General features: G+C 40.7%; 1 protein-coding gene across 2 annotated transcripts in view; it reads right to left on the bottom strand.

Annotated features, from left to right (window-relative positions):
* Positions 1-24,955, bottom strand: part of Xpo4 (exportin 4) — a 91,863-nt gene extending 66,908 nt beyond the window's left edge. The window contains exons 1-4 of one of the 2 annotated variants that reach the window (XM_050152226.1): positions 24,818-24,849; positions 7,697-7,802; positions 2,570-2,724; positions 2,318-2,459 (exon numbers count right to left, since the gene is read on the bottom strand). In XM_050152226.1, coding sequence (XP_050008183.1) covers positions 2,318-2,412 — 95 coding nt within the window. In that variant the 5' untranslated portion in view covers positions 2,413-2,459; positions 2,570-2,724; positions 7,697-7,802; positions 24,818-24,849. Of the gene's footprint in view, positions 1-2,317; positions 2,460-2,569; positions 2,725-7,696; positions 7,803-24,817 lie in introns of both variants that reach the window. The other variant, XM_050152225.1, reaches the window with a different exon arrangement.
* Positions 24,956-26,207: the final 1,252 nt, after the last annotated feature.

Here is a 26,207-nt window from a genome sequence, read left to right as displayed (position 1 = left end):
TTTTTTTTTTTTTTTTTTTTTTGGTTTTTCGAGACAGGGTTTCGCTGTGGCTTTAGAGCCTGTCCTGGAACTAGCTCTGTAGACCAGGCTGGTCTCGACAGAGATTCGCCTGCCTCTGCCTCCCGAGTGCTGGGATTAAAGGCGTGTGCCACCACCGCCCAGCCACACTCAAGTATTTAAGATGAAAACATTGTAGTGTGCATGGCAGTTTGCTCAAATTTGACAAGATGTTAACTGAGTTGCCAGGCAGTGGTGGCACACACCTTTAATCCCAGCTCAAGAGGCAGAGGCAAGGCCTGTGAGTTCCAGGCCAGCCTGGTCTACAGAGTGAGTTCCAGGACAGCAGGGGCTACAAGAGAAACCCTGTCTCAGAAAACAAGTTAACTGAGCTTCTACCAGGAAAGGGATTTGTGTTCACTGTGCTGCTGTGTCATCTTTGCCAAAAAAAAGTTTTAAGAAGTCCTCAAAATAGTGTAGGGAGGAGGCAGTGCTTACCTATCATACACAAGATCTTGGGTTCCACCTCCTGATAGACTACACTAACACACACACAGTTGGGGGGAATCAAGTAAACTTTTTCAACACAGAACCTTTCGTAATCAACTCTAAAATAGTCTCTAAACTAATCAAAATGATTTGAGAATGGAATTAATCTGGATAGCAGAAGAAAGCACATATATAAACATCAAGGAATATCTCTCCCAAATTACATCTACCCCAGCTCTCAGGGTTCTGGGTTTCATGGAATGAAGTGGAAAAGGATGCCAAGGAGGTCAAAAGTTCTACCGAGACCCCGACTACTTAGGAAAGACACCCTGTGACAACAGTTGACTTAACCACATGAAAAGTGCCATCAAATCACTGTTCGATGAAAGTAAAAACAGAACAAAAACCCAGAGAAATAAAGAGGCTTTATGACAATACCTAGACCTGGGAGCAGGGTGTCACAAAGACTGCTCGTCAGACACAGGGGTCTAAATACTAAAGCTACTAGTGGCATACAACTATTTTTCTTTCAGTTTTTAGTAATACTCTTATACTGTAGGCCAGTCTAGCTCTGAGCTTGCAGTGACCCTTCTGCCTTTGCCTTCGAAATCAGAGATGTGATGTGCCCCTCCTAGTTTAAAACAAAACAGAAAACCTGAGCTACATACATACTCAGCCCCTAATTCTTTAAACTCTTCTACAAACATAGACTTTATGTTTAGTTCCTTTAATATATAAATATAAACGCAAAGATTTTTCTCAACTTCTTTTTAACCATAATAATACACTATCAAATTTTATTTCAAATTATTTTGCCAGGGTAAAGATTAAAACAACCATCATTATCATTAAAATATAACAAAAATGTGTCTATTCCGTACAAGAACAAATGCACAGGCTTGTACAAATGTTTAAATATTAACGAAAATTCACTTTACCTCTCCTAAAATCTGATCTTTTTCAAAGTAAACAAAGAATTATTGCTTTTTCTTCTAAAATATTTTCTATGCACACACATGTACCATTTGGCTTGTTGATGGCTTAATTTCTTCCTCTTCCTCTTGGGGATACGCGGCTACTTTTTTTTTTTTTTTAATTTTTTTAATTTTCGAGACAGGGTTTCTCCGTAGCTTTTTGGTTCTTGTCCTGGAACTAGCTCTTGTAGATCAGGCTGGCCTCGAACTCACAGAGATCTGCCTGCCTCTGCCTCCCGTGCTGGGATTAAAGGCGTGCGCCACCACCACCCGGCACCCGGCACGCAGCTACATCTTATATTACTTAGCCCATGCTAAGCTTCGTAAACATATTAAAAGAAATAAAACATCCTACCACACACCTAAGAACAAGTCAAGGTAAGTTCTGACAGAGTCAAAAGTAAAGTTATATTTATAATCAAATTCTTCAAAATTCAACAATAAAGCTATTTTTTTAGTATCAGAAACTTAAGGAAAGTTATGATTTCATCAAGTATGAAAGCAAACTACAATCATATGTATGAATTTTCTTTTTTTTCCCCAAAGATTTATTTATTTATTATGTATTCAGTGTTCTGCCTGCATGTATCCCTGCAAGCCAGAAGAGGGCACCAAATCTCATTACAGATGGTTGTGAAAACATGTAAGGTTGCTGGGAATTGAACTCAGGACCTTTGGAAGAGCAGGCAAAGCTCGTAACCACTGAGCCATCTCTCCAGCCCCATATATAAATTTCAAACTACAAGCCCTAGGATAGAGCTTGCCCATAAACATCATCATTAAGAAGAAGGGATCTCTAAAAGGACAGATCAGAGGCTGAACAAGGGTATTTTAGCAGTGCCGCCCCAAGTACTTACTGAGGCCTTTGCAAGACATAGGTTAGGAGGAATGTTCTCAGCGACTCAATACTGCCTTTTTCCAAGAGAACCCATTCTCGGACAACTGCTTCCATTATGGCTGTGGCAGCTTGAAAAAGGACATAGTCCACTTTACTCGTTTCTGGGAAGAAAATTAAAATTTCTCTTTAAACAGTAATTCATATGATCTTGTGTATTTTGCATTTATTAATTTTAAGACAGAACTTTTCAGACAAGGAATAAGATGGTTACCTGTTCTGTTTTTAATCCAGTGACCTTGCTCTAGCACCACAAAGAGGTTAGTTCCTCTCAGAAGACACCTCAGGCAGGTGGCAGCTAATCACCGATCACAATTTTCACAAACTTTCCTCACCTCTCTTCAACTGTTACTTCCAAAGCATGAAGAACTAAAAAATAACACAGCTTTAAAAGGTAAAAATAAAAATATGAAGCAATCAGAAAGTGTACTAAGAGATTCTCACCCTGTGCAAAACTGGAATGTTTTATTTGAAAAATATTAAACTGGTCTTTGAACATTACTATTTATGATGAGTCATGCTGCCAAAATACTGCAGCTTTTAAGTAAGCCTTCAGCAGGATGGCCCACCTCAATAGCAAGTTCAGAAATAAACAGCCACGTGGAAGGTCTTTGTCTCAAATGGTCAAGTACAATGAGCCACATTTACACAAGGTGAGAAGTTCTCCTTACTTTTCTGATTGCAGTACTGATCAAACTGAGTAATCCCGAGGCTACACTTAGAAAGACCCAGCTACCTGGCAAACTCGGAAGAACTGAGCTAAAACCTGAACCAGAGAAAAAAATAGAAAATTAACACACCTTAGAAATATTTTATACTAATTGTCTATTTTTTCTCTTAATGTATACTGCTACAGTTTTCAAACAGCATTATTAAAAGGGAGAAACAGTCAAAATGAAGTCAAGAAAAAGTAGAAATTCTCTGAAGGTCTACAAAATAACCATGTGAAACTCTTAAGTCTGAATAGACTTCAGATTATGTACCAAGATCACTGGGTATGAGTATCTGAAAGCCACAAGAAATAAACTCTAGGCCTAGAATGGTGCCTTCTAGAACTCAAGACAGAAGTACAGACATGCACTGTTTTCTTTCTAACTCAAACTCGGGTCATTAAAAATGTTACTAGTGTTCCTAACACATTAACTATGAAAATCCAGGAGGAACGGTGCACCCTGACTGAGAGAGTATGTCACTGTAGACAGGACTTCTGAATACAGCAAAAGTAGAAAGAACCAATCTGGGCCTTTTGTTTCTACATTTTGATTAGTCTGTACTACCGTTACATAAACTGATTGAGATGATGATTAGAAGTCACAAAAATTTAGAAACTTTAAAGTACAATAAATGATTTAATTTTTAAAAAATGAATAGTTTCTGAAAAATGCGATCTCATTACTAAAAAAAAAGCTTAACTTTCCAAGAATGAGGGTGGAGTGGTAGATTTTATTCTAAGAGTCAAACAATTTTAGCCAGAAACAGGTTACATCTATCTCCCTTAAGAAGAAATATGACTGTGTCTGGTGAAGGTAGGTCAAAGAATGTCACTATAGATTTCTCTGAGAGGATGATGGTTTGTCTTCATGTCCATCTACAATAAAATCCTTAACTACAGATTTGAAGAAGGTAAAATGCGAAAGCTTCACAGAATGTTAGGAACAGCAAAGATCATCGCCTTCAACTGCTGTCTATTACAGATACAGAACTGATGTCCCAAAGGAGAGGAAATGTGAGGTCACATGACTCTCTAAGCAACATGCCACCAAAGGCAAGACCAAGTAGGCACTTTTGTCAGTCACGAGCCCTGAAACACCCTTATTTTAAACTACATATGCCTCTACCCTAGTCTTTTTTTCTGTCCTACACAAGAATGACATTGGAAAGTTTTCAAGAGACCCTTGTTAACTTTTCTTCAACATCTACCTCTACATGGCAGGAAATGAGGGTCTAATTTATTAATAAACTGTCTCTAAAGAATGGAGAAATACTGGAAGAGAAAGTAAAGTTCTAAATTGAAAAGTAGGACTTTTTCAAAGAGTATTGCAGTTTCTGATAAACACTATTATTAGCTACCCAAAGAGTATATTTACACATAGCATAAACGTGTAAGAGGAGCTAGAGCGCCCTGCACGCTAGCCAGTACTCACTAGCAGAGCTTCTTCATACACGCAAGCCTCGGTCTCACTGTTCCATGAAGATGACTGATACTGCAAGGTCTTCCTGCTGAGCTGACAACTCAAGCTAGAATGTCTGTCTCCCTGGAGGAAGAGCTGCTGCTGGCTACAACAGCGCTGCAAGCGCCTGCTTGGGGCTGCTACCTAGAGCGTCTTCTTTGCTACCACAGTAACTTCCACAGTTATGGACTAGGAATCATTTGGGGGTGAGCATTCAAGACACGGTTTCTCTGTGTAGCCTTGGCTGTCCTGGAACTCAAACTCACAGAGATCTGCCTGCCTCTGTCTCCCAACTGCTGGGATTAAAGGCGTGCGCCACCACCACCCAACTTATAATAAATTATATTTCATCTCAAACATGACAGCACCCTTTGGAGAAAAACTGAAAGTGAACTGAGTAATAAAGGGAAACTAATCAAAGAGTTTTCTCAAAACAAAAGGAAGTCTACTACAGACTATCAGCCGCTGCAGTCTGAAATCACACGGCTGTAACTGACATGCCAGCTCTCCGAGCATAGTGACACCTACACCTACCAAAGAGTAGTGGAGTCTCAGTGGAAAGATAAAATAGGCAGTGTTACCAAAGACAATTTTCCAAATACAGAGAAGTCACATTTCCTAGCCCTACTGGATATTCTGGTTTGTGTCACTGTCTTCGGGCTGCCTAAGATAAGCGAATGGAATCCAGTTCTCCCTGAGAAGGCAAAGACGTGCTACAGAGGTGACTTCAGGAGTAGTAAGCCAGTTCCTCACATTTCTTGGTTATTTCCTTAGCAAGAATTAAACTCAGGCTTGTTTGTTCTTAAAAGAAATATTTAACCCTAAAAAACTAGTAGGTTCCTGAGTGCCAAAGGTTTCTTAGGTGAAATAATCTAAAAGTTCATTTGTGGGGAAATACCCAAGCATGCAGTATGTACACACATGCATACACACAGAGGCAGAGGCATAGATACACACAGAGGAGCGCACAGAGGCACGCGCGTGCACACACACACACACACACACACACGAGCAGAGAAAGCAAAAACTAAAAGGGAAACAAAAGGGTAAGAGAAAGAAATGAGGAAAATGAGAAACACATAAAACTGAAGCTAGCAGTAAAGGAAGAGTTTTAAGAGGACAGAGAAGGGAAGCATCAAAGAGAAAAATCTCCCCTTTATCAGAATATATTTCCCAGACATTCTACAAAATGACATCTAATCCCTAAGTAAGAATGTGAAAATTCTGAGTTGTGATTGACTGCCACTTGTATGAGAAGTCTTCTTAGAGGAATTTGCCCTTCTGTGCTGGTGGCAACTGAGTAAGGGGTTAAAAAAGATTTTTGGTGAAGTTTAGATGCAAACATTATGTAATCAAGGGCTTTGCAATACATTAATGATAGACGGTGAAACCCAAGCTGACTTTGAAAGCACGACTAGAATTAAGCACAACTAGAAATAATGATACTGCTCTTTCCAGTGTGTCCAGACACGCTGAGCCCTTATGAAAGCCACCGTACGTCATAAATACACGTGCTCTGAAACAAGAGTCCTATAAGAAAATAAGTGCTAACAAAATGCTTATAACTTAGTCACCAACGACAGCTGCATTCAACAGAAAGTCAGATGACACACTGGGGAACCCTAGACGAGGCAGGTGAAGTATCTAACGTGAACTTCAAATTCCAATTACTTTAGGTTAACAGTTTAACACAATGGTCTCTCACACCTGTTGATTTGGAATAATTTCAAGGTAAGATGAGGTCTTAACCCCTTTAAACTCTTTAGGCCGATGTCTTAGTTCTTTTTATTTAGCATTAATTAAATATACCGTACAAGTAAAAGAACACATTTCTTAGTAACAGAAACAAATCCATTCAAGTATAAAACTTGACCACTGGTAAGTCCATAAATGGCCTCACTGCATTGAAAAGACACCTGTTATAACTATTGCTCTAAAGGTAAGATCTGAATGAAACAGCTACGTTCCTACTGTTGCTAGCTTCTGTCAGACAAAACAGCCATGTATTTTAGATGGTCTTCTTCAAAAAACAAAAACCCTAGTAAATAAAGTAATGTGACTGTGTTTACTTTATTGTTCACACATATTTATTTTATATGACAACATGGGCATCTCCCAAGACCTTAAGAAGCCATGCCCATGAAGGCAATGGTGTCATTATTCTCATTGCACAGATGACAGAGGCCCAGAGAGGCTGACCTCTTCAAGTTGACAATGTGCAGCACGCACCACTGGCAGCCAGACTCATAATTCAACAGAACTCTTCCACTACGACCTAAGACCTCTCATTTCATAAGCCCAAATATGTAAAACAGTTTAGAAGAGATGACCATCATCATAGTTTATTTCTGTATGGAAACCAGAGTACTGGTAACAAACAAACCCTACCAAAAATCACAAGAATAAACAGTCAGATGTTTTAGATCCTATCAAGTCAACAATTTTGTAGCAATAAATGGACTCAAAAACTTTTAAGAAGCTTAAGTATGAGCAATATGAAAGATACTTCCCACTAAGCAAAAAGGCCAACATAAAATATAAAATAAAAACAATGTTGGGCCATGGTGACACACGCCTTTAATCCCAGCACTTGGGAGGCAGAGGCAAATGGATCTCTGTGAGTTCCAGGCCAGTCTGGTCTACAGAGTGAGTTCCAGAACAGCCAGAGCTACACAGAGAAACCCTGCCTTGAAAAACCCAAACAAGTAAATAAATAGCTAAATAAATAAAAACAATGAATTAAATCTCCTTTTTTATTATTATCAAAAAATATAGAAGAGGCAAATGGCAATATCAGATACAGCTCTTACAAAGTGCCATCTTTGACAAGAGACCTACCATCCCTAGAGTTGTTTGAAAGAGACCATTTCCATATTATGTGTCAGACAGAACTCATAAAGTAAGCTGACAAAACTTACAAACCACCGCTTTATTTATTATATCGATAACTTTCCCAGAAGTGACTAATATGGCTATAAGGAAGCTGAGTTTAAACCAGTTTTTAAAAAGAACTGGAAAACAACTAAGAGAGAACATACATAACTACCCCCAAACCTAACAGAAAACCACTAGTGAAAGGGACTAAAAGGGATTTATAACAACCAACATTTAAGACAAAAAAAAAAAAAAAAGGTTGATTATGCCAAAATATTTTTAAAGAGAAAACTTACCCAAAATATGCCTGCAAACTGCAAATGGTGATTTGGATTTCCTAAAGGATAGGAGTATGTGCTCTGCGTGCTGGCGTTGTTCATTACTGACCATGGAAGGTGGGGCCTTTAGAGTAAAAACAAAGACAGAGCAACCAAATGAGAAAGCCTGTACGACACTGATCCATTCGCCCACTGTGGAGAAAAACCTTTCACTTTGAGGAGTGGGGAGAAGGGAAAAAAAATTTTTTTTTTGCTTTAAGTTTTTAAGGAACTACAGTACAGAACTTCAAAATAAATATATAAAAATACAGTTCCAGGAAGAAACAAAGAAGCAAGCTTTGTCTCCAAAACTGTTTAAAGCTGCCTAAATCTAGAAAAGGAACTACTTTAAAAGATAAGTAATATCCTCATCCTTTGCTTCAAAATCTACCACTCGGACTAATTTAACTAACTTCAAATGCCAAAACCTCTTCAGTACTGAGGAAACTGAATCAAAGTTACGAAAAATCTGCAAATGTTACCTGGAATTCATGGACCACTATAAATTCTCTGAATACTAAATTCAATCAGCCAAAAAGCAAGATATCTACTTTACCAAAACAACTTCTGAAGTCTGCCTAGACTTTTAAATTTCACTTTGGTGCAATAGCCTGTCTTCCAAAGCTGTTTCTCTGCTAAAGCATACTTATCCAAAATACATATTCCCATTACGTGGTTGAAGGGGAAGATATTGGAAACAACATTTATTGTTCTACAATTTCCTGGATCACATTACCCAGGCTGTCGTTCTGGTGTGCTGTCACACCTTCAAGAGAGGCAGAGGAAGGGAGATCTAAGTTTGAGGCCAGCCTGGGCTATAGAGAAAGCTCCAGGCCAGCCAAGAACATATGCTGACATAGTGAGACAACATCTTTAAAAAAAAAAAAAAAAGGAGGGAAGGAAGGAAAAGAGTTTGTAATTTTAACAATACCAAAGATTCTTAAAGATGAAAACATTCTCCAAATAAGCAGTGTAACATATTATGCATTATCGTCTCTCTGAACACTGTACACTCCTTCCCTGTGAATGCCTGTACTAGCTAAAGCCAGTGCACACTATTCCTAAGGTTACAGCACCCTCTACAGTTCTCCAGAAAAAAACAAAACTTTCTATTACAGTACTGAGTTTAATTGGATTTAGTAACAAAATATTGGGAGCAACTAGCTATATTACAAGTTCTGTCCTTTCGCCTGCAAACTGTTCTCACCAGGAGACAGATGAGCTGTGTTTCAAGGTTTCCATCATTAACACTATTTAGTCAACACCACCCACTCACAGCTGTGTGTACAAATCAACACTAGGTTACCTGGAGAGTGTCTGGATCATTTTTCCTCTCATGATCCTTATGCTAGCTATTTTATAAACAAAAACTCCTTCTACAGCTAATGGGGCTAAACTACTCCGCTACTCACTTTTATGAAAAGTAAAGGTATGAAGATATTAATGTATAGTATAAAATGTAACCACCTATTTGGATATTATACACACAATAAAATCACCAGATCAACATATGTGGCAGGACAGAATATACTTTAGATTCCTAAATCCAGAGCTATAATTTCTTTATTGAAAGAAAGCTGTTGTTCTGTATGTTTGTTGCCCCAGGTAGGCTGAGGCAGAAAGATCACTTGAGCACAAGAGTTCAAGAGCATCTGGTAATGTAAGAATGTAAAGTACTGGGCTGGAGAGATGGCTCAGAGGTTAAGAGCACTGGCTGCCCTTCCAGAGGTCTTGAGTTTAATTCCCAGCAACACATGGTGGCTCACAACCATGTATGAGACCTGGTGCCCTCTTCTGGTGGGCAAGCATACATGCAGACAGAACATTGTATATTATAATAATAATAATAATAATAATAATAATAATAGAATGTAAAGTACTGCAGTTTTACACCCACTGTTTGAAAACTTTATTGTACACTCATGTACAGATGATTAAATGAAGTTTTAAAATGTACTTTTTTTTTAAAGATTTATTTAATTATGTATACAGTGTTCTGTCTGCATGCATCCCTGCCCGCCAAAAGAGGGCACCAGATCGCATAACAGATGGTTGTGAGCCATCATGTGGTTGCTAGGAATTGAACTCAGAACCTCTGGAAGAACAACCAGTGCTTTTAACCTCTGAGCCATCTCTCCAGCCCTTAAGTGAAGTTTTAAAGTGTAACTGATGAATCAGTATTTGATCAACCACTGTCTATTTTATTAAATTGTATATTTCTAATCACATTTTTTAAAAGCTGAGAGAACTGGTTGGATGTTTATTCTCCTGAAGGTATTTTTAAGAAAAAGCTTCACCATAGCCTGTAAACTTGGTACATAATGTAGTTTTTGATATTTTTTGTTACATTTGAAAATCTTGTATATGGTAAACTGGTTTTATACAAAATACTAAATGATAGAAATTGTATAATCATGTAAATAAAAATATTAAACAGTAAAAAAAAAGAATATGTAGACTCAACAACTATAAAAGTCCTTTAATCAAGTCCAAATAGATCAAAGACCTCAATATAAAGCCAGCCACACTGAACCTTATAGAAGAGAAAGTGGGAAGTACACTTGAACGCACTGGCACAGGGAACCACTTCCTAAATAGAAGGCCAGCAGCACAGACACTGAGAGAAACAATTAATAAGTGGGACCTCCTGAACTGAAAAGCTTCTGTAAAGCAAAGGACACAGTCAACAAGACAAAACGACAGCCTACAGAATGGGAAAAGATCTTCACTAACTCCACATCAGACAGAGGTATGATCTCCAAAATATACAAAAAACTCAAGAAATTGGATACCAAAAGATCACATAATCCAATTAAAAAATGGAGTACAGACCTAAACAGAGAACTCTCAACAAAGGAATCTAAAATGGCTGAAAGACACTTAAGGAAATGTCAACATCCTTAGTCATCAGAGAAATGCAAATCAAAACAACTCTGAGATTCCATCTTACACCTGTCAGAATGGCCAAGATCAAAAACACTGATGACAACTTATGCTGGAGATGTTATGGGGAAAAGGGAACACTCCTACATTGCTAGTGGGAAAGCAAGCTAGTACAGCCCCTTTGGATGTCAGTGTGGCGATTTCTCAGAAAATTAGGAAACAACCTTCCTCAAGACCCAGTAACACCACTTTTGGGTATATATCCAAAGGATGCTCAATTGTGCCACAAGGACATGTGCTCAACTATGTTCATAGCAGCACTGTTTGCCATAGCCAGAACCTGGAAACAACCTAAATGCCCCTTGATCGAAGAACGGATAAGGATACAATGGAGTACCACACAGCAGAAAAAATAATTTTGCAGGAAAATGGATGGAACTAGAAAACATTATTTTGAGTGAGGTAACCCAGATACAGAAAGACAATTATGACATGTACTCACTCATAGGTGGTTTTTAAACATAAGGCAAGCAAAGAAAGCCAGCCTACAAACCACAATCCCAGAGACCTTAGACAACAATGAGGACACTAAGAGAGACTTACATAGGTCTAATCTACATGGGAAGTAGAAAGTAGAAAAAGACACGATCTCTTGAGTAAATTGGGAGCATGGGGACCTTGGGGGAGGACTAAAGGGGGGAGGGGAGAGACATGGAGGGGAGCACAGAAAAAATGTAGAGCTCAATAAATATCAATAAAAATTTTTTTTAAAAAAAGTCATCCTTTAAAACGACTTCCAAACAGTAAATTATTTCCACCAGTAAATTCCAAGAAGTCTGTGGAAATGGCTCCCTGGTTAAGAGCACTTGTGGGACCAAACGCTCACAAACCCAATCAATACAAAGACTGATGTTTCTGTCCCCAGCTTCACCATCCTACCAGCACAGACAAGCAGATCTGTTCACAAAATCTGGTAAAAAGCGACAGTGACTCAGGTCAGAAGAACCCAAAACTGGATATCTGGAGATTATTTACCGATCCAGGGGTTAAATAACATGCTTAGTTTTTAGGAGGCTGAATATATATGGGGTTCAAAGACTTTGAGCAGCATCTGTTCAGAATGTATTTGACAAGGACTATATGCTTAGCACCATGCCAGAGCTAGTAATGCACTTACGTGATTCTACAAGACAAGACAGGAATAACCAATCACAGAGTTCATAAACCCTGCATCCACCAGTTTATTCTAATCGCTTCTACTGCCGTGCTGCTAAGCCCTTCTTTGGAACAGTCACCAATTCCAATCCCCATTCTACAGACCTCCAGTTTTTTCCCTAGGAAGCCATGACTGTTCTAAACTGTCAGTAATAGTCATAAAGTTATAATCATTATAAAACTGTCTGGTAGAATGCTAAATTTTACATATTAGCTCATTAGTTCCAGGAATATCCTTGTAGGAGTTATCTCCCTCTTTTAAATGGAGAAATCAAGATTTGGAAACTGTTAAATTCCCAAGAGAGCCAAGTCAATAAGAATGTGACTTCAAGGGCTGGAGAGATGGCTCAGTGGTTAAGAGCATTGTCTGCTCTTCCAAAGGTCCTGAGTTCAATTCCCAGCAACCATATGGTGGCTTACAACCATCTGTAATGAGGTCTGGTGCCGTCTTCTGGCCTGTAGACATACACACAGAATATTGTATCCATAATGAATAAATAAATATTTAGAAAAAAAAGAATGTGACTTCAAGTACACATTAGTGTTTATTCTAGAGGTAAACTGAGGAGTTCTGCCTCTCTTAATTAGCAGAAAATGCTAACTAACATTCTAGCTTCCTATACATATTATTATGTACAATTCATAAAAGACGGAAGACGGGACACTAAAGTCGGACTGAATAATCAGGTACTATTTGTACACAGAAAACCACACTATGAGAGTAGAAGAGAAAACATGGTTTGAAGTTATACTATAAAGATCTAATTAACATTTTCTTAGCTTTTTTAATAGATGGTTTCATGGTCTAATAACAAAATGACAGATGTGTCACCCAAACACACAAATATTAGTAGCCTTTGACTCAATCAGTGAAGATTTCAATGAGAATTTGTTCAACTTTCATTTTCTTGAACATTGGGCTCTTAGAACTGTTCCTATCTAAATTTAAAACTACTCATAAAGGATAATATGTTTTGATACTTTACATTTATTCTATTATCCTAGCATCTAGGAGTCAGAGGCAGATGACCCTTTTGAGTTCTAGGCCAGCCTGGCCTACATAGAGAGACCTCATTTCCCAGCACTAGGGAGGCAGACAGATCTTTGTGTTCAGGGCCAGCCTGATAGTGAGCCCCCTCTCAAAAATATAACAAACAAAACCAACAAAACCCAAACAATTAAATAAATAATAAACTTACTTATCCCTGTTTCATAGTACTCCATAAGAAGTTCTCCGGATGGCCCTGATTAATGCCTCAAGCTCCTCAGTACTTATTTCAAAATTGTCCTTCTTACCAACTATGTCTTCCTCTCAGACACACTTTCTTCCAGAAGTGATCTTATTCTTACTCTCAAAGTTTAAAAAATAAATAAAGTGACTATATACCAAGAGCCAAGCTGGGTAATACATGAGACGTATCTAAACACCTCCCAGGATGCTGAACTCTCCATGTATCCACCTTTGCTAAGACTCTTCATTTTCTACCACCTTCTCCAATGCATTGCGAAATATTCCTCACAATTTTGTCATGACTCGTGTACCCCCTTCCCCACACAGCCTTACGTATTTTCTCACCTTTCCTCCTCCATCTTATCTTAATCTTTTCCTGATTGCAGACAGTTCTACACTATCTCCTAACTCCTTTACACAACTTAAACCCCACTTTAATGACAAGAAGGGGATATACAGCCGGGTGGTACTCGGGAGGCAAAGGCAGGCGGATCTCTGTGAGTTCGAGACCAGCCTGGTCTACAAGAGCTAGTTCCACGACAGGCTCCAAAACCACAGAGAAACCCTGTCTCAAAAATCCCAAAAAAAACCAAAAAAACAAAAAACAAGAAGGGGATATACAATTAGAGAAGCCTGGCTTCCAATCCCCTCTTGGCAGCAAAGTCCAAGGGAAATCTCAAGGATAGATACTTATCTGCCTTTCAGAGGTTCCCGTTGGCAATGAGAAGTCAAGGACCTAAGCCCTACTACACTTAAAAGCAAGCATACAGTTCCCTCAAAATTAACAATAATGCAACCCTGTTAAAGTCTCAGCAGTCCTCATGCATGAAAAGGGCTAAAAGCTTGCCAGACACAGACACTTCAGAAAGAATGGTTAAAATTCAGAACCAGCATTAGAGCAAAGACTTTAACACACACACCCCATCTGAAGCAAAAGAAAACCATGCAGAGAAAATCCCCAGGAACAGACCATGACCTAAGACACATCGGTGAGGAAAGCAGACTGGCCAGGCTGCCAGTGCAGTAACAACTAGATAATCTACACATTTCGTACAAAGTAATAAATTCACTTTGTACGCAGGAGAATTTAAGATTTAAAATTGAAGCATTAATAAAATGTTAGGAAGAAAACACAGATTTATCAGGGCAGTAAAAAACTTTTTAATAAATAGCAAGTACAAATCATTTTTCAAAATTAATAAATTCAACTATCACAATTACTCTTCTAAATATTAAAGTCACTGTAAATAAAGTAAAATATCAGTCAATCTTTAGAAGAGAGAGACTGCATTAAAATTAACACAGGGCTATTCAGCAAAAACTGAAACTCTAACAAAAGAGTAAAATACACAACAAAAACTAACACTTTGTAATTAATTCTTTTAAGTTGTTTTTTAAAAGGATCAGTGAGAAAGCCACCAAGTCTGACAACCTGAGTTTGATTCCCCAGGACCCACGTGGAAGATAATTATCTCCTGCAAGTTGTCCTCTGACCTCCACATATACTCCCTGGTGCCACACATATACACACTAAATAATTAAGATTTTTAACAACACTTTAACAAGATGACACCTATGCCCTCCACATCTGAGCATTTTCTTCTACTGCAAGGCAATCCTGACTTTAGTTATAGAACAATGCACCTGCTGAGTTTCTCTCTTCAGTAGGAGCAGCTATGAGATTCATTCCAGCCAATATGAGATTAGCAAACTTTTGGATGGAATTTTCTAAAGGTGATTCAGGTGCAAATACATCTTTTACTTCTCCCTTGAAATGGCATGCCTTGTGTAGCTCTGCTCACTTCCTAAAGCCAAAAACTAGAAGATGGAAGCCCCCCCCCCCCCCACTCTAAGAGATTAGGAAAACAGCGAGACAAAAATCTGGAGCACTTGCTGACATCTAGAATCACTCACCACAGCAACACCGATGCTAGCTCCAGACTTTACGGAAAAGCAAAATAAAGCGATCTTCAGCTCACTCCTTCCACAATGTGAGTCCTGGAGACCGAGCTCAGCTGGTGACTTGGTGGCGAGTGCCTTTACCTACTGAGTCTTCTTGTCGGTCCAAAGCTATCTTTCTGAAGACACTGTTCTTTGAGGACTTCGTGTTCTACACTGTCAAATCCAACCCAAGTAAATCAAAGTGTAATAGAAAAATGGCTAGTAATTGTGCTAGACAACTTAGAGTAGGAAGTAAAACTACCTACTAATAAACACAAAAAATACTCAAAATCAGGTATAGCAGTACACACACCTGTAATACCAGCACTCAGTACACTGAAGCAGGAATAGAGTGAGTTTAAGGCCATCCTGAACGACACGACAGTGTGACCATGTCCTATCTCAGTGTTTTGCAAACTACTCTGGGCAGGACATGGCTCTTGTCCTCTTGAAATCAGAGCACAAGACCTTCAGAAGACGAGGTCCACTATTATTTCCCTTGTGGAAGGACTTGGTAGGTCCATAATGCAACTCGCAAGTAACATACATGGAGTGTACAAGGACCCCTCCCCAAAGCTCACCTTGCCCCACCTCAAGTATACAGAAACCACTAGCAGTTGCTGAAGGAGATAGACTTTTCTTTTTCTGTAGATACCCAAAACTTGTCCATGCTCCTGTAGCAGATTCTCACTCATGCTTCTATAGGCGGCTCCAATTAAACTCAATGGTTCACCAAGGTACACTTGAATGGAATAATTTTTTTTCTTTTTGGTTTTTCGAGACAAGGTTTCTCTGTAGTTTTGGAGCCTGTCCTGGAACTAGCTCTTGTAGACCAGGCTGGCCTCAAACTCACAGAGATCCGCCTGCCTCTGTCTCCCTAGTGCTAGGATTAAAGGCGTGCACCACCATCGCCGGGCTGGAATAACTTCTTTGGTCTGTCTTTTGGGACCTATCCAACATGAGCAGAAATCTACCTTCTTTGAAAAAGTTGACACAATACTCAGCCTCCTAAATGCTGAGATTTTAGGCATTCACTTCCACACACAGCTGATAAGTAACTTTAAAGATATTGTACCTTTGTAGAAGAAACATAAGCTAGGGAATAATGTTAAAGGGAGTTTCAATTATATTTTTCAGAAGACTAAACAAAACACACTAAGATTTGCTATGTAGAAATTGGGCACATTCAGGTGATAGTGGCACATGGCTTTAATCCCAGCACTTGGGAGGCAGGTAGATCTCAGTGAGTTCAAGGCTAGCCTGGTCTACAAAGCGAGTTCCAGAACAGCCAGGGGTACACAGAGAAACCCTGTCTAGAAAAACAAAAAAACAAAAAAAAAAACTAAAAACATCCAGAAATTGGGCATGTGGATATGTCAGAGAATCTACACACTTTTCAGTTAACTTGAAACCCTGTATTCCACTCCCCATCAAACAGCTAACTGCATATTTTAAGCAACTCTCTGGCTAAAACCACATAAAAACAATAGAGTACCAGTAGGTCAAAAACAAATACATCTCACATTATACAACCAATTAGAGAATGGGGACGCTGGGCGGTGGGGGCGCACACCTTTAATCCCAGCACTCAGGGAACAGACAGACAGACCTCTGTGAGTTCGATGTCAGCCTGGTCTACAGAGTAAGTTCTAGGACAGGTTCCAGAGAAACCCTGTCTCAAAATACAAAAACAAAACAAAAGAAGACAAAAGGAAGGAAGGAAGGAAGGAAGGAAGGAAGGAAGGAAGGAAGGAAGGAAGGAAGGAAGGAAGGAAGGAAGGAAGGAAGGAAGGAAGGGGGCTACAGAAATGGTCTTAGGATCAGAGTTCACTTCCCAGCACCCATAACAACTGCCTACAACTCAGAGGATCTGATGCCCTCTTCTAGACTGCACAAGCAACTGCACACATGCATGCATCCATAGGCACCTGCACACGTGCATACATTCACACAAACAATAAATAAAATAAAAATACCTTTCTCACTCTCTTTTAACAAAGTAAGCACTCTTATCCAGTCTGACATAATTACTTCAGTGTCAAGAATACATTGTTTTGCTAAAATGGTATCCAAGAGGCTGCAGAAAGGACCTAGTCAGTAAAGCGCCGAGTTCCATTTCCAGCACCTACACAAAAGCTGCATGTGGTGGGGCACATTTGTAAACCTCCGCTTGGGAGGCAGGGAGAGTCAGATGTCTGGACAGTCAGCAGAGCCTAATCATCCCCTGGTCCTGACAAGAGACCCTATCTCAAATAACACGGGCATGGGCCCATGGTCCAGCATGGTAGTGCACACCTTTAATCCCTGCACTGGGGAAGCAAAGGCAGGTGGATCTCTTCACACTCCACACCAGTCAAGGCTACACAGTGAGATCCTGGCTCAAAATAAACAAATATAACAAGTGGATACACAAATGTAATAACATATTTTCAGCTTTGAAACTCAAAATAAGGTATGTTAAAGATAGATGTCTCAAAATAAAGCTATGCTAAAAACAGATATATATTAAACAATGATTTTTTTAAAAAATCATTTTTAAAAATGATTTTTAATCATTTAATCATATTTAAAAAATCAATGTTTGATCATTATGTGCTGTGGGATAACCTCTCTGTATGCTGTGAATGTTTTATTACCACTGGTTAATAAAGAAGTTGCTTTGGCCTATAGCAGAGCAAAATACAGCTTGGCAGGAAATCCAGAGATACAGGAAGAAAGAAGGCAGAGTTGGGGAGATGCCAGAAGCCGCCAGAGCAAAACGATGTACTAGAGAACAGGTAACACCAAAAAAATCACATGGCAATACACAGATTATTAGAAATGGGTTAATTTATATGTAGAGCTAACCAATAAGAAGCCTGAGCCATGGGCCAAGCCATTATACTTAATATTAAGCCTGAGAGTAGTTATTTATTCGGGAACTGGTGGGCTGGAGAGAAACCTCCAGTTACAACTGTTTTGTTTGTTTGTTCTGTTCATTTGTTTTTTTAGATGAGGTCTTATAATGTAGCCCTGGCTGGTCTGGAGCTCACTTTTTAAACCAGGCAGGGTTTAAACACACAACTCACTTGCCTCTGCCTCTCAAGTGCTGAGATTAAAAGTATACACAAGGCCAGGCGGTGGTGGCGCACGCCTTTAATCCCAGCACTTGGGAGGCAGAGGCAGGCGGATCTCTGTGAGTTTGAGGCCAGCCTGGTCTACAAGAGGTAGTGCCAGGACAGGCTCCAAAGCTACAGAGAAACCCTGTCTCAAAAAACTAAATAAATAAATAAACAAACAAACAAGTATACACACCATAACCAGCCTGTGTGATCAGTAATTTACAAAACAGAAGATGAATGCAGAGATACACAAAGACATGTGTTGTACAACACATAGCCACTATGTAGGGTGCAAAGGAAGTCCTGAGTGAATTTTATGTGTTTTGACATGGGCACAGACTGTTGCAGACCAATTAGCCCATGGAAAACCGACAAAGCCATTTACCCATATGGGCCAGGCTAAAGAGAAATAGTAAAGTCTTTCTTGGGAGTCCAAGTATAGCTTATGAACAATGTGTGCCAAAACTACATGCTGTAGCTTCCTCCTCCCGGATATTTACAGCCTGATACTGCATAGGTACAGAGACCTCCTACCCAAACTAGCTAGCCCCTCCCCCTGTGTGATACCTAATAAACACGCTGAGGTCCAGTTTGAAGTGTTAGGAGAGTGGAAACATTAGAGAACCCCACTTTACCCTAGCTTCACTGTACATGTGTCTGTGTGTCTGTCCTTAATCCCCTCACTTCCTCTAGCCAGGGTTTTAGGACCCAAGTCATATTGGATGTGACACACTAGCACGTGTGTACCACTGCAAATGTCAACAGCCTCTTATGGCCACACTGAGAGCAAAGCAAGTGCTGGCAGCTCACAGTACTAGAGTTAAGTAGATAAGTATTTACTTAGTACTCCAAGACTGTCTTGATTTTATATGCTTTGATGTGAGGTTATATGATACATTAAGGTACAAAAAACAGCTATAATTTATAAAGCATTTACTATGTGCCAGACATTATACTAAGCACTTTTAACATAAATTACTTTTATAACTTTTATAACTCTCAAGGCATCCTATTTTAATTTTTCTTACCTTTATTTATTTGTGTAGGGGTGTGTGTACCTCAGCACACCAACTTAAGGAGTTGGTTCTTGCCTTCTACCATGTGGGTCTCAGGAATCAAACTAAGATCATCAGGCTTGATGGCAAGAACATTTAGTTGCTGTGCTGACCCCTAATTCTGTTTTATTCTTTTTACGATTTCATTGTCCTAATTTATTTGATTTTGTAAGATTTATTTAATGATGTATAGGAGGGGGTCTCTGTGCGTGTGCATGTGAGTGCAGGTGCTCTTGGAAGCCAGAGGCATAGGATCCCCTAATGCTGGAGTTAAGGGAGATTGTCAGTCACCTAGCGTGGTGCTAGAACCTGAAGTTCCGTCCTCTTTAAGGGCAGTACCTGTTGGCCACTCAGCTGTGCCTCCAGTCCCATTCATTACTCTATTTTAGAGGACACTGACATTAACTGACTTGCTAAATATCACACACACCATCATTGTTGGAGTAAAAAAAACCGGATATTCCAGACCTTTTACTATTCCATGATTTCAATAACTTCCACATGTGCCTACACACACACACACACACACAAAACTTTCCCACCTGGTAGGTAAAAGCAAATAATTTTATAATTAAACATGACTATATTACAGATTACAATAGTTTTGATTAATTTGTAAGATGAATGTTGAGAAAATAAAGTCTATGCCAGATGCTAGTATAAACTGTCAAGGGAAAGCAAGCAGGGTCCCCAAACTTAACATATATTAAGAGCCTAACAGCATTCGTCAAGTAACATGTAGTCAGTTCTGAATGTAGGGGTATATAGCAGATGAACCTCACCTTCCAGTTGACAAAGGAAGGCTTTCCTGAAAAGTGAAGAACACTCTTCAGGAAGAAGAAATTGTCTATGAAACGCCTTGTGTTAGGATGAAAAATAGAAGAATAAAAAAACCGCAGTGGCCAAAAAACAAAAAAAAAAAAAAAACCTGCAGTGGCCAGAGAGATGTGCAGTAGGAGAAGTGTACTACGAAGCTTGGCAAGGAGGACCTTACCCAAAGCCTGCTGTTAGCCTTTGCAAGAAAAACAGGTCTGCTCAAACCTGAGCAATCGGTCTCCGGACTCTACCACGGCACTGCCTGCCTTCCTCTACTGGACAGTCTGCTCAAATACAGCAGTCACCTCAGATGACTAGCAAATGCTGTGCAGAGGTTAGAGGTTGACTGCCTTCCTCTACTGCTTTCCACCTTGTCTTTTTGAGACAAGGTCTCTTTTTGGATCCAGAGGTTACCAAATGGCTAAGTTGGCTGACCAGCAAGCTCCAGGATCTGCTTGTCTGTCTTCCCACTTCTGCATCTGGCTTCAGAGGATTTGAATGGAGGTCCTCATGCTTGTCCAGCATGCACTTCACCAACTAAGCCATCTCCCTGCCACATTTTATAATAAATACTTAACAAGAAAGTGCTTTGTATTTTACAACTTTTATCAGCACTTCCAAGCTCCTTTTTTTCCACATTTCCATTTGTAGTGGGGCCCTGCAAATTATGTAGGCAGCCCTAGTAGAAAAACAAGACAGTTAGTGGGAACAGCTTTACAGCTGGAATGTAAAGCAGGGGCAACGACTTTGCTGAGCTTTCAGACCTAAAGGTCTCAGCCACTGAAGACCAGGGAAGAGAATGAAGTATTGCCTATTTAATCAGGACTTCTCTAGGCAAAGCAATGGAATCTGCAATTTTAACAGTCACCCAAGACTGATTATACACATTCTAAACTCTGAAAGGCTCTACTCTGAAATATATTTTAGAGCCAACTTGACTTCCCACAATTACAAGTGAATAGAGAAAAATTCCCATCTCTCTTCTATTAACTATTTCTCATTTGAAAGGCATTTTTTCTTTGTTGATAAAATTATGCTAAACTAGCACAATTACACAAATCTGTGAAAATAAAATAACCTGACCTACAAAAGCAAAACTACAAATCCAGCCTTAGTGTGAGCTATGACACACTTCTAGTTTTCTTTAAGGTAAAAGACATGATTTGGAATTACACAATATATATGAATATGTATGTATCTGAACATTACCTGGTCCCCCCAAAATACATACAACTGCCAACTAAAAAAATTAATTCTGAGCCAGGTAGTGGTGGAACACACCTTAAATCCCAGCACTTGGGAGGCAGAGACAGGCAGATCTTTGTGAGTTCCAGCCCAGGCTGCCTGGTCTACAGAGTGAGTTCCAGGACAGGGTCCAAAGCTACAGAGAAACCTTGACTTGAAAAAAAAAAAAATAGTTCCAGGGGGGTTGGGGAGATGGCTCAGTGGTTAGGAGCATTGCCTGCTCTTCCAAAGGTCCTGAGTTCAATTCCCAGCAACCACATGGTGGCTCACAGCCATCTGTAATGAGATCTGCTGCAGTCTTCTGGCCTGCAGGCATACACACAGACAGAATATTGTATACATAATAGATGATTGATAGATAGATAGATAGATAGATAGATAGATAGATAGATAGATAGATAATAGTTCCAGGACAAGCTCCAAAGCTACATAGAGAAATTCTGTCTCAAAAATAAAAAAAAAAAATAGATAAAAAGGAAAACCACAGATTGTGTGTTGTAAAAGTCAGTGGAAAAGGTCAAAGCCTATTTAAACTGTTATGCAGATTACATAAGAAGAGAGAATGGGGTAGAAAAAATAGTGTATTATTTACTTAAAATAGTGCATTCAATTTTTCTCCTATAATTTGTGAGTCATAAAATATATATATTCAACATCAAGTTTTCACTACATTTAGGTAACCTGATTAAATCTGACATCAGGAAAACACTAAATGAAGAGAATGTTAGGATAGAGTATGGTTGGCTTTACTCTGTAAAATATCTACCATCCTCTGGGAAAAAAATGTTAAATTCCTCAAGCAAAAGGCAACACCCTATACTGAGGGACTCTTAGGTGAGCCAAATTAGGGTGCATGATGTGAAATTCCCAACAAACCAATAAAATTGTGCTTTAAAAAAAAGGTCAACAACCTGAAACTTTCTAAAAAAATAATTTGGGAAACATATTTAAATACTTCTCCAGGCATACATTTAATCCCAGCACTCGGGAGGCTGAGGCAGGGAGAGAGAAAATTCAAGGTCAGTGTGGACTACACAGTAAGTTCCAGGACAGGCGCTCTCAAAACCAAATCATGTTTTCCAGCGTATGTGGTGGTCCCAAGCAGTGGGTGGCAAAAGCAGGCCAGCCTGATCTACACAGGGAGTTCCAGACCAGTCAATGCTACAAAGTGAGACCCTACCTCAATACAACAAAAACCAACCTTTTTCCCCATTTCCACCACGTTTTCAGAATCGATAACTTTACTTACACACACACGGCTAATTAACAACAGTCCTTCATCATTCTAGCTCATCTACCTTCAAATTTACTTTCCAGCAGGAACTTCTTGGTCGTGAATTAAGCAGTATTTACAGAAAACATCTATTAACACCTTTCAGACAAAAATCATTCCTTATGCCAGATAATACCTTAACTTTTTTTTACATTTATTTTGTGCGTACTCACAAAGCTTTTACCCAGTGACCCACCTCACCAGCCCTCTTTACCTGTCACCCTGGAGGTCCAATACTTTATGCTCAATACTTTATTCCATAACCTTAAAAGGCCTGATTATAATTGTACCACTACAGAAACTTCCCATCAAAAAAGAAAATGTAACAGGATAATTAATATGCTCATGCCTGTGATAAGCAGCACTCTGAGGCTGATGCAGGACCACCAGCCAGCATGGGCTACCTACATAATGAGTTCTATCCTAGCCTATGCTACAGAATAAAGAGCTCAGAATTCTGAAATGGGGGTGTCTGGTGAACTGAGTTGTGATCAGTCTCATCACTAATTTGCTTTGAATATCAGTTTCTCTCAACAGTGCAAAGCTGCTACAGGGATTCATAAGATAGGACCCAAACTCTAGCAATCAATAGAATATTACTACAATTTTCTTACCCACACATAAACATTGTGATAAAAACCAGCCTTACCAGGAAAGAAAAAGGATGCATTGCCAAGCACAAATACTACATTCCATGAGGTCAATGACGTACACCATCAAGTAACCTATCAACTTAAATACTAGAGCACTGCTGTGTTGTTTAATCTAATACAAAAATACCCCTAACTCCTCAGAAATCTTCAGGTATTGTGGAGATGCTGTATTTGGAGATTTTAGTAAACTTTTATTAAGCTTAAGTTTTTAATCCCAAATCTTTTAAGGATTTATTTATGAGTTTTTATCTGCATGGCCTGTGATGTCAGAAGATGTCATTGGATCCCCTGGAAGCAGAGTCAAGGATGGTTGTGAATCACCACATGTGCTCAGACCCAGGTCCTCTGAGGAAGCCACAAGTGCTCTAAACTCCTGAGCCGTCTCTCCAGCCCCTCCTTTCACCTTCCAAAAGCTAAAGCATCTGATACTGTATATGAAGACAAAACTTGATGGATGGTACTAATAACAACGCTAGAATTGGTTCAAGCATTATTTTTAAACGTTTTAACATTATTTATTTTTTTAATTATGTGTTTATTTCCATGTGTGGGTAAGTGCATGTTTGGAACTGGAGTTACAAGTGGATGGACCCACCTGACACACGTGCGGGGACCCCACTCAGGTCCTCTGGAAGAGCATCATGTGCTCCACTGAGCCAGCTCTCCAGGCCCTGGCTAAAATTTTCTTAAACATGATGCTCAACACAACTAACCTAAAAAAAGTAAGAGTCCGGGTACAAAAAAAAAAAAAAAAAAAAAAATCGGGCTGCATTCAATTCTTAGAAAGTATAAATCATCTTAAGTTTTAAAAAAAAGGACCTATAAATTTCAAAAATAATAATCTACTATCGCAGTTGTCATAATTTACAAAAAGAAAAATGAAAGAAATCAAGTTGAGTCAGCAAATGTAAGACACACAGTTCACTGAGTAACCGAATGAAGTTTATCCTTATTTTTGCTCCCTGTGTAGAATACTGTTTATAATCCTGACTCGTCCTGCTCAAAACACCCTCATCAACCTATGTGAGACTTATGTTACCGAGTACCACAGAGTCAGCTTCCAATACTCGAAACGCACACGGAGCTCGGTCCTGGACCAAGTTTGGCCCCAACGACCTTGGTCCTAAAGACTGGCCTCCCTCCTGCCTGCCGCTCCGCTCCGTCCACGTGCCGGCTGCGGTTACCCAGAGCTGCCTGCAAGTCAGGCAAAGAGCTAGGGGACCCGATGCACGAGGGAACAAGGGTTGCGAAGAGCACCCAGGCTGTGCCATCCCTCCCCTAACAGGATCAACTACTCAGCGTCATGCACACAGTCCCAAGACTGTACCCTGACCCAAGTCCTGCGGGGCTCACCCCAAGCTCCCTCCCGTGCCTTGCTCTGCTACCCAGTCTGCCCGGCGCGGTATATGTAGGGCGAAGCAGGAGGCACAGGAAACTCTCCATCCTACACCACTACACCCCTATGCCAGGCAGAGGACAGGGCGGCCAGGGAAGAGGACAAGCTCTAGAAAGTAAGGGACCGAGACAGGAGGAAAGTAGGATGGAGAATCCTGCGCCACGCCACCACCACTTCGGGGTTCATCCCAAGGCCCTTCCCGGCCGCCAGGCCAGCGGACAGCAGGCCTGCCGCGGTCGAGCCAGCCGGAGTCCCACGGACCCTGCGGTTCTCGGGGCCCGGCGTTCTCACCATCAGAACTTTGGCCGCGTTCTCCAGCTGAGCGATCACTTCTGGGGGCCCCAGCGCAGCCGCCATCATGGTCTCTCTTCAATGACGCGCCATGCGCTGCATTATGGGAGCAGGCGCCGCGGCCGGCCAATCGCCGCCGCGACCCCGGCGCCTCTCGCGCCTCTGGGGCCGTCGCAGCTGCCGTCGGCGTCGCGCCCTCAGCGGTCTGACGGGACCGCCGAGTCCTGAGCAGCTGGCAGGGGAGAGAGGCGTGAGCCGGGTCGCGGCGCTGGGGTGAGGGCGGCGGCAGCCGGCACCGGACGAGGCCGGGCGGTTGGCTCTGTCAGCCGCGGCCGGGCATCCCGCGTTGCTCTGGGCTCTGCGCATGCGTGGTTCCCGGCGTGCGGGCCCCGCGGTCTCGAACTCTCGCCGCGCAGCCCGTTAGTGCGGGGCAAGGTACGGGTGTCAAGCCAGTCTGGTACCCATCTTGTCTCCGGCGTGGAGCAGCATCTCTTAGCCTTGGAAGCGCTCTACCGCTGCTTTCCTAAAGGTGCACCTACACCCAAAACTCAAGCGTTTCCTGCTCCTGCTGTGAGGAAGGGGCATCCGACGATAAAATGCTTGGTTCTTTTCTTTCTGTCTTTCTTCCTTTCTTCTTTCTTCCTTTTTTTCCTCCGAGACAGGGTTTCTCTGTGTGTAGCTTTGGCTATCCTGGAACTCTGTAAACCAGCCTGACCTCGAACTCACAGAGACCGGACTGCCTCTGTCTCCCGGGTGCTGGGATTAAAGGCTCTTTTTTTGGTTTGTTTTCCTGAATCCACTAAGAGCTCGCAGTCACCAGCTTTGTGCTTCAGGAGTTGATAATAGCAGTGCTAAGTATAGGTTCTGTGATGAAAGGCGCTTTACAGTGACTGCAGCGCGGTCTTCTAGCCCATACTTTAGGGCATTTGTTGTTGTCGTCGTTGTTGCTGTTTGTCTTAATTTTTCTTTTCTAAGTCTGTGTCCAGGCACATGCTCCTGACATTAGCTGGTTCAGTGTTCAAAAGGCTGCCTGGGTGAAGTACTTACATTGTTTTGAGCTGACTTCTCCCGGCTTTTTCCTGAACCTGCTACCGAGTGCCTTTTTTACCTTCTGAGGCTACATCCGTTTGTGAGTTCCTTCTATTGAAGCTTTCTGGTTTTCCCTGAGACTTTGCCTGTGTGTGTGTGTGTGTGTGTGTCTGTCTGTCTGTCTGCAATAGAATTGTATTTTCTAATGATTTATTTCTTACTATGTTATGTGCCTTGGTGTTTTGGTTGCATGTGTGTCTGTGTGAAGGTGTCAGATCCCCTGGAACTGGAGTTACAGGCAGTTGTGAGCTGCTCTGTGGGTGCTAGGAACTAAACCCAGGTCCTCTGGAAGAGCAGCACC

Source organism: Alexandromys fortis, unplaced genomic scaffold, assembly GCF_014885135.2.
Source record: "Alexandromys fortis isolate MF-2015 unplaced genomic scaffold, M_Fortis_MF-2015_v1.1 scaffold_75, whole genome shotgun sequence".
Classification (NCBI taxonomy): domain Eukaryota; kingdom Metazoa; phylum Chordata; class Mammalia; order Rodentia; family Cricetidae; genus Alexandromys; species Alexandromys fortis.
This window is presented reverse-complemented; position numbering and strand designations above follow the sequence as displayed.